This window comes from Balaenoptera physalus (genome assembly GCF_965194825.1).
Source record: "Balaenoptera physalus genome assembly, chromosome: 1".
In the NCBI taxonomy this organism is placed as follows: domain Eukaryota; kingdom Metazoa; phylum Chordata; class Mammalia; order Artiodactyla; family Balaenopteridae; genus Balaenoptera; species Balaenoptera physalus.
The window spans coordinates 44,608,757-44,628,818 of record NC_138882.1 but is presented as its reverse complement, the minus strand read 5'-3'; the positions used below and the strand labels follow the sequence as shown (position 1 = coordinate 44,628,818).

The following is a 20,062-nucleotide window of genomic DNA, read 5'->3' as shown; positions in this document are numbered from 1 at the left end:
TCAAAGTTTTGTAGTTTTCCTTATATAGACCTTGTACATTTTTTTTAGATTTATACCTAAGTTTTTCAATTTTTTTTTGTGTGTGGGGGGGATGCTAATGTAAATGGTATTGTGTTTTAATTTCAAATTCCACCTATTCATTGTTGGTATATAGGAAAGAGATTGAATTTTGCATATTAAACTTATATCCTACAACCTTGCTATAATCACTTCTAATTCCAGGAGTTTTAAAAATCAATTCACTTGGGTTTTCTACATAGACAATCATGTCATCCGTGAACAGAGGCAGTTTTATTTCTTCCTTCACTATCCATACATCTTATATTTCCCTTTCTTGTCTTCTTGCATTAGCTAGGACATCCAGTACAATGTTGAAAGAAGTGGTAAGAGGGGACATCCTTGTCTTGATCTTTTCAGGAAAACTTCTAGTTTCACACCATTAACTATGATATTGTCTGTAGGATTTTTATAGGTGTTCTTTATCCAGTTGAAAAAGTTTCCATCTATTTTTAGGTTGCTGAGAGTTTTCATCATGAATAGGTATTGAATTTTGTCAAATACTTTTTTTGTGTCTATTGATATGATCATGTGATTTTTCTTCTTCAGACTGTTAATATGATGGATTACAATAATTACTTTTCAAATGCTGAACCAGTCTTCCATACCTGGGATAAATCCTATGTGGTTGTGGTTACAATTCCTTTTATACATTGTTGGGTTTTATTTGCTAATAGTTTGTTGAGAATTTTTATATCTTTGTTTATTAGAGATATTGGTCTGCAGTTTTCTTTTCTTGCAGTGCCTCTGTATGGTTTTGCTATCAGGATAAAGCTGGCTTCATACCATGAATTAGGAACTATTCTCTCTACTATCTTCTGGAAGAGATTGGAGAACATTGGTGTAATTTCTTCCTTAAGTGTTTGGTAGAATTTACCAGTGAATCCATCTGGGCCTGGTGTTTTCTGTTTTGAAAGGTTAAATTTTGACTCAATTTCTTTATAAACATAGGCCTATTAAGATTGTCTATTTCTACTTGTGTGAATTTGGGCATATTTTGTCTTTCAAGGAATTGGCCCATTTCATCTAGGTTTTGAAATTGTGGACTTAGAATTGTTCATAGTGTTCCTTTATTATTCTTTTAATGTCCATATGATCTGTAATTAACTTCCTTTATTCAATTATGATATTTATAATTTGTGTTCTCTCTGGTTTTTTCTTATGTAGCCTTGCTAAAGGCTTATCGATTTTACTGATCTTTTCAAATTTTGGTTTCATTGATTTTCTCTATTGATTTTCCATTTTTAATTTTATTCACTCCTCAAGTTCTTACAATTTTTCTTCTGCTTACTGGAGATTTAATTTGCCCTTCTTTTTCTAGTTCCCTAAAGTAGACACTTAGATGATTGATTTTAGGTCTTTCATATATATGTATGTATGTATGTATGTATATATATATATATATATATATATACACACACACACACACACACACACACACACACATATGTTTCAGTGCTGTAAATTTCCCTCTAAGCACTACTTTCACTGCATCCCGCTAAACTTTGATAAGTTGTAGTTGCATTTTCATTTAGTTCCAAATATTTAAAAATTTCTCTTGAGACTTCTTGTTTGACACTTATGTTATTTAGAAGTTGTTTAATCTCCAAGTACTTTGTGATTTTTTTAGCTATTATTCTGTTACTGATTTCTAGTTTAATTCCATTGTGAGAGTAGACATTGCAGTTTTGTTCCATGTTAGCTTAAGAATAATATGTATTCTGCTGTTGTTGGATGAATTAGTCTATAAGTGTTAATTATATCTAGTTGACTGATGGTGCTGTTGAGTTCAACTCTGTCCTTACTGATTTTTTGCCTACTGCATCTGTTCATTTCTGATAGAGGGGTGTTGAAGTTTCTAATTATGATAGTGGATTCTCTCTCTCTTTTTTTTTTTTTTTTTGCCACAGCGTGGCATGCGGAATCTTAGTTCCCCAGCCAGGAATGAACCTGTACCCCCTGCAGTGGAAGCATGGAGTTCTAATCACTGGACCGCCAGGGAATTCTCTGGATTCTCTCTCTCTTTCCCTCTTTTTTTTTTTTTTTTTGGTGGGAGGAGTGCATGTGATTTTTGGTTGTAGTATAAGGCAATATGCCATTTTTTAAGCATTCATTTTTTTTATGATTGATAATTTCATGTATGTAGAATAAAACTTTGGCTATTCAGAGCCCTTCTGAATACAGAAGGCATTTCTCTTTGACAATAAACTTGAATAAGAATTATCTTGAAAGATTTTATATGCTTCTCTGCCTTTTTAAACAAGGTATGCTCAGTATTCATGACTTCACCTCTTCTTAATGCTGTGTTATAAATCTGGACATAAATTACTCTGTTCATAGAGTGATATCTTCAGAAACTGTTGAATGCTGTATAACTTTTGCTCCTATATCCCACTACTGCTGGTCCTTATGAGTCCATTTTTATAATTTTTTTCTGCTTCCTTACTTTTAGACTCACTTCTCAGTATTGTCAGTATCTTAGCTTCTTTTTAATTAGTTATGGACTTTTTAACCAGTTAAGCAAGTCTATTAAAATTATGAAAGGTAGGAGTAACTTATAAATGTGGGCCTCTCCTAAGATTAAACAAAAATGCTTGAGCTTTAGATAAAGAGTTTGTAATTTTTTCAGTTGCTCAGAGAACTTTGTGAGTTTCTGCTTTCCCATTCTGTTTTGGTGAGTAGAATCATTTGAGAACTAATATCCAGTTACGTGAAGTGTTTAATAAAGTCTTCTACCTGTTAATACTTCTTATGTGCATGCAAGCTATTAGGTTAATAGAAACTTTTAACATTGTCACATATGGTTTTAACAAATAAATTAAAATTAATATAAGTAGCTTGCTGGTTATTGCTTTGGATCCAAAGGATTTTGAAAACTGCTCTGGAAATGTTATACCAAAAAAAGACTTTCATTGAACAGTAACAATAAAAACAAACACATTTAGATAATGCAAACATCTTGCTCTGACTTCACCTTTCTAAGGCAGGTCTTGCTTCTCACCTAGTACAAAGCCTGATTGTGCACCTAGAAAGCCTGCAGTCCTGATTTACATTTTTCTCAAGGGCTTGGTAAATCCTGTAAAGCAGGGACTGCAAAGAAGTCCTAACAGTCAAGCTGCAGTGACATTTTAAAGCATGATATAAACTTCTCAATCATTCTGTGCCGGAGAGAGGAAAGGATCAAAAAAGGAAAAGCCTCATGATCAAAGAATGTTTCTGGTATGCATGTTACTTCCTTTCAACTGGAATGTTTTCAATTAGTCTCAAGGAAACTATGAAAACAATTTACCTGGATCCTATATTACAGGCTTATTTTAAATTCATTATGTTTTTTTTTTCCAGGTGGAGCACCATTATTCCCACAAGTTCACAGTAGTGGTGTTAGGTGCCACGAAAGTGACAAAGGGGGCCTTTGGTGACATGCGTAAGTGCCCTTATTTGCTTTTCTGTTGAAAATATGTCATTATGATTCACTCTTTAGTTGCCTGTGTTCCTTGACAAACCAGGGGCTGTCCCTTTTTCAGATGTGATAATCTTTGTCTACATCTTTGAATGATAACATTTTGAATGGTTCTCTGATGCTCTTTTATCTGTCAGAATAGTGTTTTACCTTGACTTTACATTAATTGGGAGTACTTGGGATCAGATAAAATGACTGTCCTAGGATAGAGTTTTGGATTTCAAAGACATTTCCATTTTATTTTGGAAAGACGGCTGAGTCAAGACTTTAAACTAGCTGCCTCTGTGAGGTATTGTGCCTTTGGATTTTTTAAAAATGCAGTTTAATTCTTATGGCTTTAAGTGTGTTTATTATGTGTGCAAATAGCTATAGAAACTGGTGTGGGACAGCTTCAAATGATATGAACCAAAGCCTGAGGATAATGTTGAATTAATTTGGTGGCAGTATCCTTCTACGTTTTAAAATGCAGTTTTCCTGGTTAATCTTACCATGCAGATGACTAAGGGTAATGGAGGTGGGAATACAAAGAAGGATGGATAAGTATTGTGACAACGAATTGGGTAAAGTTGTAGATTATTGCTAAAATATGGGAATGGCAATTTACCCCTCATAACGGGTTTGGGGGAAAGAACGGAGATTGCAATTTACCATTCTGGGGAACAGGGAAGTCTTTCTGACTGAAATGGCATTTACACTGGTTCTTGAAAGAAAATCTTAGTGCTGAGAGCGGGGAGAATCCCAGGCAGAGAAAACAGCATGTTCAAAGACGAGCGAAGGGCAGATTGCTTGTGAGGTCCCAAACTGTTAGAGACACACAGCAAAGGTGAAGGAGGACAAGCACGCATACAACGAGATTGAGATTTTATCAGAAATGCAGTGGGAAGAATTTGATGGCGTTTGAGTCACAAGTCACAGGATTGGCTCTTTATTTTAAAAAATATTTGTTCTGGCCATAGTATGTTAAATATATTGGAGGTGACTATAGAATATGCTTTTTATATTTAAGAATAAGAGGGGGGGCTTCCCTGGTGGCACAGTGGTTGAGAATCTGCCTGCGAATGCAGGGGACATGGGTTCGAGCCCTGGTCTGGGAAGATCCCACATGCCGCGGAGCAACTAGGCCCGTGAGCCACAACTACTGAGCCTGCGCGTCTGGAGCCTGTGCTCCGCAACAAGAGAGGCCACGATACTGAGAGGCCCACGCACCGCGATGAAGAGTGGCCCCCGCTTGCCGCAACTAGAGGAAACCCTTGCACAGAAACGAAGACCCAACACAGCCAAAAATAAATAAATAAAAATAAAAAGGAATTCCTTAAAAAAAAAAAAAAAGAATAAGAGGGAAAGCAGAAATTAACACACCATTGTAAAGCAATTATACTCCAATAAAGATGTTAAAAAAAAAAAAGAATAGGAGGGACTTGAGCTTGTTGAAATCGCAATGAAAATGGACCAATAGAGAGAGGTTAAATATTAAGGAATGAAGAATTTGGGCTCTGGGCTCAAGCCTTCAGTGAATGAAGGGTGTCCAGGAAATTGGTAAAAGTCGGAAGGAGGGGGCCAGGAGGTGGAATCTAATGGCAAGAGTTTTTGATGAACAGTGCTTCTCAGGAGGGGTGACGGGAACAAGGACAATTTCTTCACATCTAGTCTGAACCAGGGGTTTATTTTCTAAATTTTATCTCATACATCAATCTACCCCATTTAATCACTCCTTTGCCAAAGCTTTTCTTAAGTTATCCTTTTGCTTTTTATAATTCTTTGCATTTTCATCAATTAAACGAGAGTTCACTGGAAGAAAGGCTCCTGTGAAAGAGAAGCCAGGGACTTCCCTGGTGGCACAGTGGTTAAGATCCGCCTGCCAATTCAGGGGACACGGGTTCGAGCCCTGGTCTGGGAAGATCCCATATGCCGCAGAGCAAGTAAGCCCGTGCACCCCAAGTACTGAGCCTGCGCTCTAGAGCTTGTGAGCCACAACTACTGAGCCCATGTGCCACAATTACTGAAACCCATGCACCTAGAGCCTATGCTCCGCAACAAGAGAAGCCACCGCAATGAGAAGCCTGCGCACCGCAATGAAGAGTAGCCCCCGCTCGCCGCAACTAGAGAAAGCCTGCGCACAGCAACGAAGACCCAAGGCAGCCAAAAATAAATAAATAAAATAAATAAATTTATTTTAAAAAAAAAGAAGAAAGAGAATCCAAATCGGAAGCCATACACTACCATATGTAAAATAACTAGCTAGTGGGAAGCAGCCGCATAGCACAGGGAGATCAGCTCTGTGCTTTGTGACCACCTAGAGAGGTGGGGTGGGGTGGGGTGGGGTGGGAAGGAGATGCAAGAGGGAGGGGATAAGGGGATATATGTATATGTATAGCTGATTCACTTTGTAATAAAGCAGAAACTAACACAATATTGTAAAGCAATTATACTCCAATAAAGATGTTAAAAAAAGATTAAAAAAAAGTGGTACCCCCATGACCTTGAGAAAAGGGCATGCCTTACAACTCTAGAGGTTGTACTGTTAGTTAGAAAAGCCATTCATAATTCAGCTAAAGGCTATGTCAGTGACTCGCCAGCCATGCAAGTTACTGACCTAATTTGACTTTAATTTGACTATCAGTGCAGAGCTCTGTCTCAGAGAGAGAATGGTTTTTACCATGCTTGAGATGAGTCCTACAGCAGGTCAAATTCTATGCTGAGTCACCTTCAACTGGTATGAATCTCATTTCTTAGCTACTTTCCCCATAGGCCCCAGGCACTTTGCCCGTGCTTATTTATTGTAATTAGGACAGGGAAGAGAGAGAGTAATGCTGCAAGTGTCATTTTAAATCTATTTGAGTTGATATTGATAATATTACTTAAAAATGAACATGAGATATTAATTCATCTAATGAAATAGGGAACAGTTTGGATCCCCACAGTGTACACAACACAGGTTGGACCCTTGATTTCCAAAAAGCTTCCTTTATATTTTTTTAATTTTTATTCTTTTGGCCACACCTCACAGCTTGCGGGATCTTAATTCCCAGACCAGGGATTGAACCCCGGCCCCGGCAGTGAGAGCACGGGGTCCTAACCACTGGACTGCCAGGGAATTCCCGAAAGCTTCCTTTTTAAAGTGAAGGATGCTTGGAAGGAATAGCCACTGGAGGTTAATCACTGTTGGAGAAAGGATAGTGTTGTGACATTCTGTTAACATTTCTATTCAGCATTTGTAATTTGATTTTATTTTTCTTGAATTAAATTTTTTGGGGGGAGGAGGAGATCATTGCCAGCCCTTGATATCATCTTGTTGACTTTACAGGAAATCAGGAGGAGATAAAAAGAACAAAAGAGAGTCTTAGAGAAATAAATTCAATGATAAGGTTGGTAAGAAAAAGTAGAGGGACAATATACAGTGCCAAACAATTTATTTTTGAGAAGTTGTAGGCGATTATAGTGAGAAAAGGCATGGGTGTTAGCTGTCACTTTTCTAAGAGGAGTTTTGATATTACTTGGTGAGCTTGATCTATACAGATTACCAAGTAAGCAGAATTTGGGATGTTTGTATACAGAAGTTCTCTAAAGATAGACAAGGATAGAACGATAAACAATGTCCTAAGATCTGAAAAGGATGACAGAAAACTACACTCTCTTCTGTTGTTGATAGTGTCTACATTTATTTAAAAAGGCAAATTTCCATAAAGTTTTGCATGTTGGTAAAGAATGACAGATTACTATTTGGTTTCTCAGCTTTACCTGTGTATGTAGGGGCTTTCTCAAGGGTGCCACATGAATCAAAGTGTTGACACCTATATCTGCTTTACTTTTGAAAAATTTTTTTTGGCCACACTGCGCAACTTGTGGGATCTTAGTTCCCTGACCAGGAATCGAACTCGCACCCCCGGCAGTGGAAGCGTGGCGTCTCAACCACTGGACCACCAGGGAAGTCCTATATCTGCTTTTTTAAAAAATATAATACCAAGATTATTTTATTTTTATTATTCATCCTATTCTAACTAGCTTCTTTTAGAAATACCATACTGCATTGCTAGAACATCATAATACCGTCAGCAGCACCCCATAAACTATCTTTAGAGGAGTCAGAGCTGACATTTGAATCATAACATCTCACTCACTTCCTTGTTTTCACTTCAGAGCACTGGGCAAGCCAAGAACAAGAACAGCCCCTTCCGAGACATCCTTGCTAATCTCAGTTTGTTCAAATATATCATGTACATTTTTTCCCAGTGCCCCGGTGCCAGCCCTTCCCTGTATTCTTATGTTCACGTCATATGAAGAGGTAGTTTGAAGTTCAAATTTACATCTGACTCACCATAGTCTTATTTTAAAAAGAAGTAGTTTGCATATACCCATATGAATATAGTGTACTCTTTCCCTCATGTACATAAATATACTCTTCCTCTCATATACATAGATATATCCTCCATAAATATTTTAATATGGTTTAATGCTCCCTCAACTTACTAATCTGTGATTTTATTTAGGACATTTCTAAGAACCCAGGCAGGGTAACTCTACGTACCCTGCTTTTCATTACTCTAATATTGTGAAATACTATCTCCCTCTCCCCTGCAAAGAGCTTTGGTTGAGTTGTGTACTATAAGTGTGTTGACTGAAAGAAGTTTGGATAAATGCTTATTGTTACTGGCTGTTCTTCACAAAGGAAGTTTAAGTTGTCATCTTTCACATATTGTCAAAGAATGTAAGTACAAAAACAGGGTGATTCAAACAGAATGGAAGACTTTTAAAATATTCTAGACCACCTGACTTCTGGTGGGGATTCAGGAAGAACCTTGGGTTTGTACCCCTTCGTGGTCTTGAGGAAAGAAGAAACACACTGTGGCTTCACTCCTACCTTCAGAGGTGATGTGGGGTTGAGGATGAATCAGCATCAGTACTGATGGGGGACTTGTGATCTGGGGGATGCATGTGGACCATCTTACCAATCTCTAAGACTGTGCAAACTAAACATGAAAGTTCGTTTACAAATTTTTTTTTGACTACCTATTTTTACTACCTATTCATATATAAACCAGGCATCAGATACTAATTATTTGCAAGTGTCCGATTCTTTTTGAATCATTCTGTGTTGTTTTTTATGTCTTTCAGTCCTATGGAGTAATTACTGCAAGAGTTCACACATCACTGTGTAGTGAAATGAATATTCTCCACATTACTCAGGTCCATGAAATCTCACCTATATGATTTTTCTAAATCGCATTAATTTTGATTCTGAGCCCCCATTCACTAGAATAGGTGGGGGAGTGTGGGTGACCTCCCCCTCCCCAGGGTCCTACAGGTATTCTAGGCACTTAGAGTTGCCTGTAAATTAGGAGTGGGTCCTGCCATAAGCCTTGGTGGCTGCAATCATTGGCATCCAACCTTTGGCTAAATGTTGTTTGCATGGATCCTGGCTTTCCACTTTTGGCAAGCACTGGGACACCTCTCAGAGTAGTCTTCCCAGAGATCACATGCCACGCCAGAGAGACTCTAGCCCTGAGCTCAAGGCTACGGTGCTTAGAGTCCAGACTCCATGACCATCCTGTAGACATCACGCCACCCACAGTGCACCAGAAGCGTGACTTTCCAACACTTGTAGAAATTTAAGAAAACCCAAACACATTTGAGTTTTAAGAAAGGTAGCCCTGTTTCCTCCAGTCTTGTCTCTCCAAAGCAGCAGTCTCAAATCCCCTCACCTCGAGACCATCCAGAGGATTAAGCCTCTTCGGAGGACATGACTCTCAACACAAAGTGTTAATAATTCCTTGGGAAAGGAAGTTAGAATTCATCCTTCCTATTTGCACATGTTGGGGCAAGAGGCATAGTGTTGAGTCTGTATGTAGAGAAACATCATCTATGTAATCTTCTGAGAATCTGTGTTAGCAGCAAGGGCAATGTAGAAATTACTATGAAAATACATTATCCACTCCTGTAGCCATTCCTGAATTCCACAGTCATCAGAATCTCCAGGGAGGAGGCAGAATATATTTATGAAAGAACATGGTCTTCAGAGGCAAAGCACTACTCACTGGTCTTGTGTCTTCAGGCAAGTTTCCTCTCTCCGTCTTCTTTTTTCTCATCTTAGAGACGTTGAGAGAATTCAATGAGTTGACATATGTGAAGCATTACATTCCTCATGCATAGTAATTGCTCAATGAATATTATCTATTATTGTTAACATGATTTCAGATATCAACATAAGAAGACATTTATTTTTTACATATAATCTTTATATGAGCCAAAGTATTTTCTGTTTAGGTAGTTTGGGCACTTGAGATTATTTTCAGTTTTTTACCTTGGAAACAAGAAATTTCCATTCTGAATTTCTGTGTTGAGCAGATTATTGGATCCTTCATTTTTTCAGCTCGAGAGAAACAGTAGAATGGTACTTCCACTGTCTTTTTGATACTCTTGGGCACAGTTCACTCCTTTGCTCCCGTGACAGCTATCCAGACCTCTGCTTAACACCTGTCTCATGTGGGACTTCCCTGGTGGTCCAGTAGTTAGGGATCGCACTTCCACTGAGGGGTGGTGGGGGCCCAGGTTCCATCCCTGGTCTGGGAACTAAGATTCCTCAAGCCATACGGTGCAGCCCAAAAAAACAACCAAACAAACAAAAAAAGCAAAACAAAAAATGCCCCATGAAACACTTGTCACATGTACTTTGGGGCCTATTCTTCACTTTTTAGAAAATAAGTGCTTAGTCTTGAGCCTGGTATAGTAGGAAAATCTCAGAGAATTTTGGATGAATGAATAAAATACATAAATATGTGTAACTTTACCTTTCTTCTAGGATATTGCTTCCTTTTTTGCCTCAATGGAGAGAGAATTAAAAAAATAATTTTATACTCCATTTTTGTAGATTATAAATACCTCTGTGATTTCTATCCATAAGCTATCTAGAATTATCATGGGTTTCAAATTTTATAAGATCTTGGATTAATTTATAACATAATTGATCTTTTCTTGGATTAATTATGGAGTTGCAAATATTCTTTTTTATAAATGGCGCTGCTGCTGTCATCTTTTCTGAATCAAACATTTCCCTGAGGTCAGTTGTGACTGAACATGAATTTTGGTTTACTAAATATTTTTGTAATGTTTTTGAGTAGCCACCCACAATTCTAAAAAATCTGAAATAACTTCCCAGGGGGCTTTTATGGAAAATAATTTCAAGATGAGTAAAATATTCCAGAATGCATGTCTGTCTCTTATATCTTGTCTTGTATTCTCTATGTGGTAGGGAAATAGAATGTGTTAGGAAGGCACTCCTGTTCCTCACTCATTTAGAATGTCATGCAGTTTATTAAGCTGTCAAATGGTTTTGTGAGTATGGTTAGTCTTTTTCCTTTCTATTTAAATTTCAGTAGATTTTTTTGTTCGTTTACATGTATGTATTTGTGTGTTTTAGTTCTGATAAATGTAGTGAATGATACTATTTTATATTTTGTTAACATCAATTGATCCTTGTGTGGATTTTCACCACATTTATTCAATAAGATAAATGGAGCTATATTCCAGTGGTATATTTGGCAGTAATGCAGGTTCCCGTCAAAGTGAAGAGTACATTACCAGTACTAATAGGGACAAAATCCACATATTCTCTTTTTATTATTTTTTTATTTTTATTTTTTTAAAATTTATTATTATTATTATTATTTTAAATTAATTTATTTAATTATTTTTGGCTGTGTTGGGTCTTCGTTTCTGTGGGAGGGCTTTCTCCAGTTGCGGCAAGCGGGGGCCACTCTTCATCGCGGTGCGCGGGCCTCTCACTATCGCGGCCTCTCTTGTTGCAGAGCACAGGCCCCAGACGCGCAGGCTCAGTAGCTGTGGCTCACGGGCCTAGTTGCTCCGTGGCATGTGTGATCTTCCCAGACCAGGGCTCGAACCCGTGTCCCCTGCATTCGCAGGCAGATTCTCAACCACTGCACCGCCAGGGAAGCCCCCTCTCTTTTTATTTTTTCAAGACCTATTAGTGATGGATCCTACTCATTTAGTCTGCCAGGGAATTCTTTATCGCATATATCTTACACTTGAGCTTCTTCATCTTAAAATAGTTTTCATATTTTTCATATATATACTTTAACATGTTAATGTTCTATAGTTTCTTTAGTTTTCTAAAATTAAAGAAAACAAACTTAATTTAAAAAACTTTTTTAAAGCTGAGTGATATGCCACCTTCTCATCATGTGTTAAGTAAATGCTCTTTGCCAGAAATCAATGTACCACTTCTATATTGAACAGGTGCAATTAATACCTAATGGAATTAAATTAAAAAACAGGTTAAATGTTTCTTAAATTTCCAAAGAAAAGTATGCTATTAAAGTTTTTATTTCAAAGAGAAAAACTCTGCTGGTCTAAAATTTATGGGAAAACTCTTATCATGTATGTTATTTTAGTATATTTTAATATTTTAACTGTTTTCTTAAAAATAAAATTATATGACATAGAGATTGAAATGACTAGTTAAACTTAGCTGAGGTATAGCCTGAGGGGTTCTGTAAATTTTACTGATTCTTTGGAAGCACTTTTCCATTCTTACTCCTCATTTGATGTATCAGTAAGTTTTTAATAAAATATTTTAGATAAAATCCTAGACAAAATTATTTTAACTTGATGTACAAGGGTAATCTAAGCCTCCAGATGCAAAATGAAATAACAGTTTTGAAATTTTAACTTTGGAAAAGAAATGTTAAAGAAATAAAACCCAGTGCTTATCCCAGCAAGGCTCATTATGGAGTTGCAAATATTCTCATTTTCTTAGTACTCATTCAGTGCCTTGAAGAAGTACAAAAAAAAAAAAAAAATGAATGCAATACTTATGGTAGATAACTTTAGTGAGTGCCTGTTTCATACCCACAAGGAAGCATGGCTTAATGGTTAGGACAAGGACTCTGGAACTGGCTTACTTGGATTCACATCTCCCTTCTCCTTTATTAACCATGTGAATTTGGGCAAGTTATTTAGCCTTCCTAGGTCTCAATTTCCTCAACATTAAATATAGGGTAATAATTATACCTTCCTCCTAGATTGTTTTTTAATTGACGTATAGTTGATTTACAGTATTGTGTCAGTTTCAGATGTACAGCAAAGTGATTCAGTTATACATACATATATATGTTTTTTTTCAGATTCTTTTCCCTTATAGGTTATTATAAAATACTGAGTATAGTTCCCTGTGCTATACAGTAGGACCTTGTTGGTTATCTATTTTATATACAGTAGCATGTATATGTTAATCCCAAACTCCTAATTTATCCCTCCTACCTCCTAGATTTTTTAATGAGGACTAAATTAGATTATAAGTGCTTAGAAAAGTGATTGATGCATAATGTACACAGTGTGTTTGTTAAATGAATAAACAAAAATGCTAAGCAGAGGTCTTAGGACTTTATATTTCATTTACTCATTTCAGTAACACTACGAGATATGTGATCTTTTTATTTTAATTTTACCAATATAGGGATTTGTTTAAAGACATTAAATAAATAGTCCAAAATCACACAGCTCTTCTGTTTTGGGGCTAGAACTCAAGCCTGTCTCACTCCGGTGTCTACTCGTGCAGCACCTTTGCCTTTGAGCTACTTATGGTCTAGCTGGGAAGATGAAATGAGTGTAAATAACTCTTTGGAAAGTCAATCCAAGAGAGTATCTACTCAGTAATTGTGTGTTTAGATTATACAGTATTACTAATTTTGAAAAGTGTTGACAATAAGCTTCTGAGAAGACTTTATAGCTTGAATGGAGACTGAGATGGGTTTTATAACTTAAGTAGAGTACTAATGTATGGAATGGATGTGGGACATTTCAATTTGGAAAAAAAAATAAGAAAATATTTTAAAAATGGGATTGATACAACACTTCTAATTATATTATTTAGGGAATTTAGCTAATTTTTAATGGTTTGCCCTAGGAATAAATGTCAGGTAGCAGGGATAATGCCCTGCTCTAGTGCAGTGTTTCTAAACTGGGGATCAATTTTGTTCCCAGGCACATTGGGCAATATCTGGAGACATTTTTTATTTTTATATTTTATTTTATTTTATTTTTTTATTTTTTGGCCACACCGCAAGGCATGTGGGAATCTTAGTTCCCAGACCAGGGATGGAACCCGCGCCCCCTACATTGGAAGCATGGAGTCTTAACCAATGGACTGCCAGGGAAGTCCCTGGAGACATTTTTAGTTGTCACAGTTGGGGGATCCTACTGGCATCTAGTGGGTAGAGGTCACAGACAGTACCCCAGAGCAAAGGATTGTCTAGCCCCAAATGTCAATATTGTCAAGGTTAAGAACTCCTGTTTTAATGAAAAAGAATTATTCTTGCATAGAGTGGAATCCAAATATATAGCTAAATCCATATAGCTAAAATTAATAATATAAATAAATTAATATGTTTTATAATACTACATAAGAACTTCTGGAGAATTACTTTCTCTCCAACCTAAAGGGATTCCAAAAAACATCCCTAGGTTATAAATCTTTAAACCATTCCAAGCAGAAACACTGATAACAGAAGTATTTTTGTTTCCTTCCAAAAAGGTATCATAGAGATTTAAGTAAAAGGGCAATGCAGGCAACGACAAAATTTTCTGTTCTGTTTTAGATCTTCATTTAACTTTCTTTGGGTCATTTTCCATGTATCTTTCTCTGTTCTCTCATGAATATCAGCATTCTTTATAATAAGTCACTTTTACTGTATGCTGGGTGGTAGCCTGCTTCATTACTGTAGTAAGTCAATTGTTAGTACAAAATGTACCAAGTCGATTGTGAGTAGATGCTATAGACTTTCTTCCTGGCATTCATTTGGCTGATGGTACATTCTGATAGCTTCATGTTCATTTACAAAAGGAAACATGTGACACTGAGAAAATACCGTGCTAGATCAGAGGCTGTGAGCAAAAGGAAAATGAAAAATAGGAGGCGTTCAAACCGGACACTCTGCCTGATAAAGGGATCCCAAAACAGTGTTAACAAAACAGCTTCGTAATTTCAAATGAGGAAAAGGTATTCTATGATTGAGTTCCTAGAGAATGCTGCCTTGGTATAAGGGTTTTGCACTTCTCTCTCCAATATACAGAGAATTACTGCCAAAGTTCTGTTTCACTAAACCACATTGAATTTTTCACTAACGTTTCCAGCTTCTGCATTTCCAGCAATTTGCAGGGACTGCCCTTCAGCACCTATAGCCATAACAATTCCAATTTTGAGCCCATTCTGGAGGGAGCAGGGGCTGCTACTCATAAATAAGTCGTTTGGCACTTTACCCTATAGAGTTATTAAGGAAGGCACATTGGGATTTGAAGATCTGTTTGTTTGTTCATTTATTTACTTTCACATTTAGTACTTGGAAATAAAGGTTAAATACAAATGCACTTGGAAAAACATAACTGACATTGATATATTAAATGATTGACAATGATATTTGTATATTAAAATACAAATAAATGGGGTGGGACAAAGCACTAGGAAGGTTGAGACATACTAACAAAGAGTAAAAAGAAGTTAGGGGAGATTGTTGTGCCTATAACAAAGGTGACCTCTTCTACAGTATTGCTCAGGGCTAGTCCATTGCCCATTACTTCAATAATATTTATTATGTCCCTATAATGTTTCAGACTTTGTGCTAGACTCTTGGATCCAATAGTAATTTGGAAGGATGTGGTTTCTGCTATCATGAAGTTTACAGTTTAATAGAGGCAAAAATAGGTAAGAGTTGTTAGTGTTGGTATATTTGAAAGAACAAGGAATTTGGCTTCAGAAAGACTAGGTTAAACTCCTGTTCCTAAATGACCTTGCTCAACTTACTAAATGCCTCAAGGGAGTTTCAATTCCCTTACCTACAAGTTGAGAATAATAATACCTAAATCAGCAAGTTGAAGTGGAATTATTTTTATGCAGATTTACGTAGATGAAGCTACTAGGAGACACGATTGGCAGTGACCAATTTAACCCGATAGGAAAATAGAACAACTAGTTGACTTATGAACTAGATAAGGGAAGCATAGAGAGAACATCTCATTCCACTCATCCTTTAAGTGTACAGTCTTTGGACCCTTATCTTGGGTAGTCTTAGGACAAGGACAACAACTTGAATAACATTTAGTTATGAATTACCCGTGTTTAGTTATCAGCTAAAGCGTCAAATGAAAACATAATGATACACATAAGTAAAAGAGAAGCAATGTTCTCTTGGACAGGACAGATACTTCTGCCACCAGTATGACGGTGCGGAATGTTTGAAATGTGTGGATTTCATAGATGCTCCGTGGCCTGAATGTTGACTTGCGAGAGCGATGTTCCCATGCCTGGTGGAGGAGGGTCACTGCCTGGAAGGAAACCCAGGGTCCGGTGGGTGAGGGGGACTTGTAGGCCTTTTATCACAGAGATTAGGCCTGCCTTTGTAGGCAGCAAGAGTCAAAAGTGTTTCACAAAGACGACTATAGCAGCATTATGGAGAGTGGCTTGAACGTGGGAGAATAAGCAACTACGAAATTATGTGAATAGTCCAATTGAACTGGGTAAGTGATATTTTGAGAGGAATTGAGGAACCAGCATGTTAGAGGTGAAATAGGTAAAAGCTGGAGACAGATAGGATACAGGAACTATGAGGAAAAGAGAATGACTCTCACGTTTCTGGCTCAGACAGCAAGAAATATGGTACCATGAAATAAAATAAGAAAGTCAGGAAGAAGAACATGTTTTTATTTTAGTTTTTTGGTTTTGTTTTGCTTTGTTTTTCTTTTCTTTTGCATTTAGGGAAAAATTCAAAATGGATTACTTAGCAATAGATTATATATGGACATGTAATCAAGAATCTTATATTTGTCATGTTTGTACTGCTTCCTCCTTGAAGCCTTGAGGAAATGAAGGAATGCATGATGGCTACCATTTAAACCTGAATATGATCAGCTTTAAAGGATCCAAGAATAATTATACTATAGGATTGATGTGTGCCATGTGACTTGAAGGGTGCACATCGAATATTCTTAAGACTATACAGGACTTCCCTGGTGGGCCAGTGGTTAGGACTCTGAGCGTCCACTGCAGGGGACATGGGTTTGATGCCTGGTCGGGGAACTAAGATCCCACATGCTGCGTGGCGTGGCCAAAAAAAAAAAAAAAAAAAAGACCGTATAAATAACTGTGATAATTCCTTTTCAAATTGGTTTTGACTACATGAGCACTAAATTTTTTAAAGTGTTCATTTCCTTCTGAAACATTCTAGTGGAGATTTGTAACAGCTATGAAGAGAAAGTCTACAATTTAGTGGCAAGTTTTGGGGGGAAAAATTAAGATACAATGAGGAAACATTTAGAGAGGTAGTTAGGGAATCAGAAAAAAAATGATACCTTGGGCACAAAAGAAGGAGATAATTGCACAAAGGGCATTGCATATATGCCAAATCTGATGAAAATTGAGAAAAAGCTCATTGAATTTTATACTGAAGTTATGATAGGGGCATGGTGATTGCCAGGAGCTGGGGAGGGGAGGGGTTTGATATAGGGAGATGTCCATCAAAAGGTACACACTTCCAGTTATAAGAAGAGTAAGTTCTGGGGATGTAATGTACAGCATGGTGACTACAGTTAATAATACTGTATTATATTCCTGAAATTGCTAAGAGAGTAGGTCTTTTTTTTTTTTTTTTTTAATTTATTTTTTGGCTGCATTGGGTCATCGTTGCTGCGCACGGGCCTTCTCCAGCTTCGGCGAGCAGGGTCCACTCCTCGTCGTGGTGCTCGGGCTTCTCATTGCGGTGGCCTCTCTTTGTTGTGGAGCATGGGCTCTAGGCTCCTGGGCTTCAGTAGTTATGGCACTCAGGCTCAGTAGATGTGGCTCGTGGGCTCTAGAGCACAGGCTCAGCAGTTGTGGCGCGTAGGCCCAGTTGCTCCGTGGCATGTGAGATCTTCCCAGACCAGGGCTCGAACCCGTGTCCCCTGAATTGGCAGGTGGACTCTTAACCACTGCACCACCAGGGAAGTCCCAAGAGAATAGGTCTTAAATGTTCTCACCACAAAAAAGAAACGGCAATTATGTGAGGTGATGGAGGTGTTAACTAACTCTACTGTGGTGATCATTTGGCAGTAGGTAAGTGTATCAAATAATCATGTCGTATGCCTCACACTTATACAATGTGATATGTCAATTACATCTCAATAAAGCTACCAAAAAAAGTTACAATAGAGAGAATAGACTGATTATGGTACTAGAATAAGGCAGAGCATAGTAGGTTAGGAATTTATAGGTGATGGGATTTAGAAGCAGTAAATATAAACTGTATTTATTTTTCCAAAAGCTTTAATGGAGGAGAGGAAAGATCTTGAGGAATTGGCAGAATTAATTAAAGTTGTATTTATTTTTTAGGATAATCAATATTTGTTTATATTTATTGGTTGAGAGGAAGTAGCCAGGCCCAAGCAAATATTTACAGATTAAATTTCGGGTTGGGGGTAAATAAATGAGAAATCTCTGAGAGGAGGTGTAATAGTTTGAAATTGAGAGAAGAGTGTATGGAAACTTTTTCTTCTAAGACATCAGAAAAGAACTTAAGTATGAATAAATACAATTTTCAATTATAAATATATTTTTTAAATTGTGAAGTATAAGGAAGAGAAACTGGAAGAGAACATTTAATCCTCTCCTTTTGTTTTCCTAGTGAAGTGTGAACCTGAGTTGTTTTCTTAGATGAGGAATAGTGAGTAGTGACTTGAGAAAAGCAGTAAAAGTTTGAACAGCCATGTGGAGGATGGAAATAAAAAAGAATAGGGATTAGTATATGTTTGGTCAAGTTAACAGTTAAATGGTCATTGGACTATGCTGAAGTAACTAATAGCAGAGCATTCCTTTCTCCTAAGATAAATTTAGAAAACACAGATTAAATTAAGTTTTAAAAATGTCTGAAGGATTGAAAAGCTGCTGAGTCAACTGGGATTTGAGGGACCAGGATCTCAGAGAGGAGAGAATTCATTGAAGTAGGCCCCGTATTCTGCAAGCCACTTTCCTCTCAATCCACTGTGTAATCTAGGTGGCTTTGGGGGTGATGGGGATGTGAGACGTGGCCAAGCAGTGAAGAGTCAGGGAATCTACTAGAGCTTTGGCAATCTCAAAGGACTTGTGGACATAAAAACTGGATTTCAGAACCAAGTCAGTTAGAATTTGAGGGACAAGATCCCTGAGAGAAGGGAAGCCTAGAGAAGCTTGCAAGTCAGTGCCTTCACCATGTGCAGGAGCCAAATTCGTAACCTGTGCAGGGCAACAGACTAAGAAGCAAACGTAAAATATGAGAAAAGCAAAGAAGAGTTATTGGTAGTCTCACAGTGCTAAGAGGGGAAAAAATTGGATATCAGAACTGCCAGATAAAAGGGGCCTAGAAAACACCCCAGGCTCTCAGTTGAAAAGCTTTGGGTGGGAGTGAATAAGAAGTAGACTAAATTTTACAAAGTTTTAAGTCAATTCAATTTTTGATTAAACTGAGTAGATCCATCCCATTCACACTGCCTGCCAGAGAATAAGATGGGTCCTCTGAGGAGGTAGGTCTAGCTCCCGAACAATTTATCATGAAAAGTTCTGGCATTCAGTCAAGAATTGCCAGGTAGACCAAAAAAGTAAGATCAAGAAAAATAAATAGATCCCCAAGTACTGGATATGGACTTTAAAATAACTAAGATTAATATGTTCAAGAATATAGTTGGCAAGGTGGAGAATTTTACCAGGGAACCAGTTATACAGAAAAGAAGCAAATGGAAAATTTGAGTATGCCTTTCACACAAGAGACTATCCAATAAAAATACATAAAGGAATATACAACCTCATATTGTCATCCAAGATGTGTGAATTAAATCCATACTGAGATACCATTACATAGCCACCAGATGTTTAAATTACAAAACTGACTATTAAATATTAAGAATGATTGCTGCCATGTAAATATCAACATCAGGGTGTACAATGGCATTATAATTCCATGTCCAAGTAATTCCATTCTTAGGAATTTCACAACAGAAACATAAAAATGTGTGCACCAAATGCCATGTACAAGAATGTTCATAGCAGCACCATTAGTAATAGCCCAAACTAGAAACAATCCATATGTCCACTAACAGTGGAATGGATAAATATTTTATGGAATGCTCATACAGTGAAACAGTTTATATTAGTAATTAATGAATGTGTTATTCTGCACATGCCAACATGGATGAATCTTACAAACTTAATGGTGAGCAGAATAAGCCAGACCTAGGAATATATACTATTCTTGATTCTATTTATATAAAGATAAAAAACAGGTAAAAATATTATTTGGTGGTAGAAGGTAGGGTAGTGGTCACCCTTCTGGAGGGAGGTGAGGAAGGCTTCTGGAGTGCTGGCAATGTTCTATATCTTGATCTGGGTGGTGGTATCCTGCGTGAGTTCATTTTATGAAAATTCAACAAACTGTATGGTTAAAATCATCTAATTTTTCTACATGTATCTTATCCTTCAATAAAAACGTTACATTAAGAAAAGAACTAAACTGTTATGGAAATTCATACGTTTAT

The 20,062-nt window shown here is 37.1% G+C and overlaps 1 protein-coding gene across 5 annotated transcripts in view; it reads left to right on the top strand.

Moving 5' to 3' along the window:
• The window catches only part of PLA2G4A (phospholipase A2 group IVA), a 157,376-nt gene that overhangs the window by 43,077 nt on the left and 94,237 nt on the right, over positions 1-20,062 (top strand). For 4 of the 5 annotated variants that reach the window (XM_082472967.1, XM_082472963.1, XM_082472964.1 and 1 more), the window contains one exon: positions 3,400-3,481. In XM_082472967.1, coding sequence (XP_082329093.1) covers positions 3,400-3,481 — 82 coding nt within the window. Of the gene's footprint in view, positions 1-3,399; positions 3,482-5,877; positions 9,567-20,062 lie in introns of those variants that run through there. The other variant, XM_082472965.1, reaches the window with a different exon arrangement.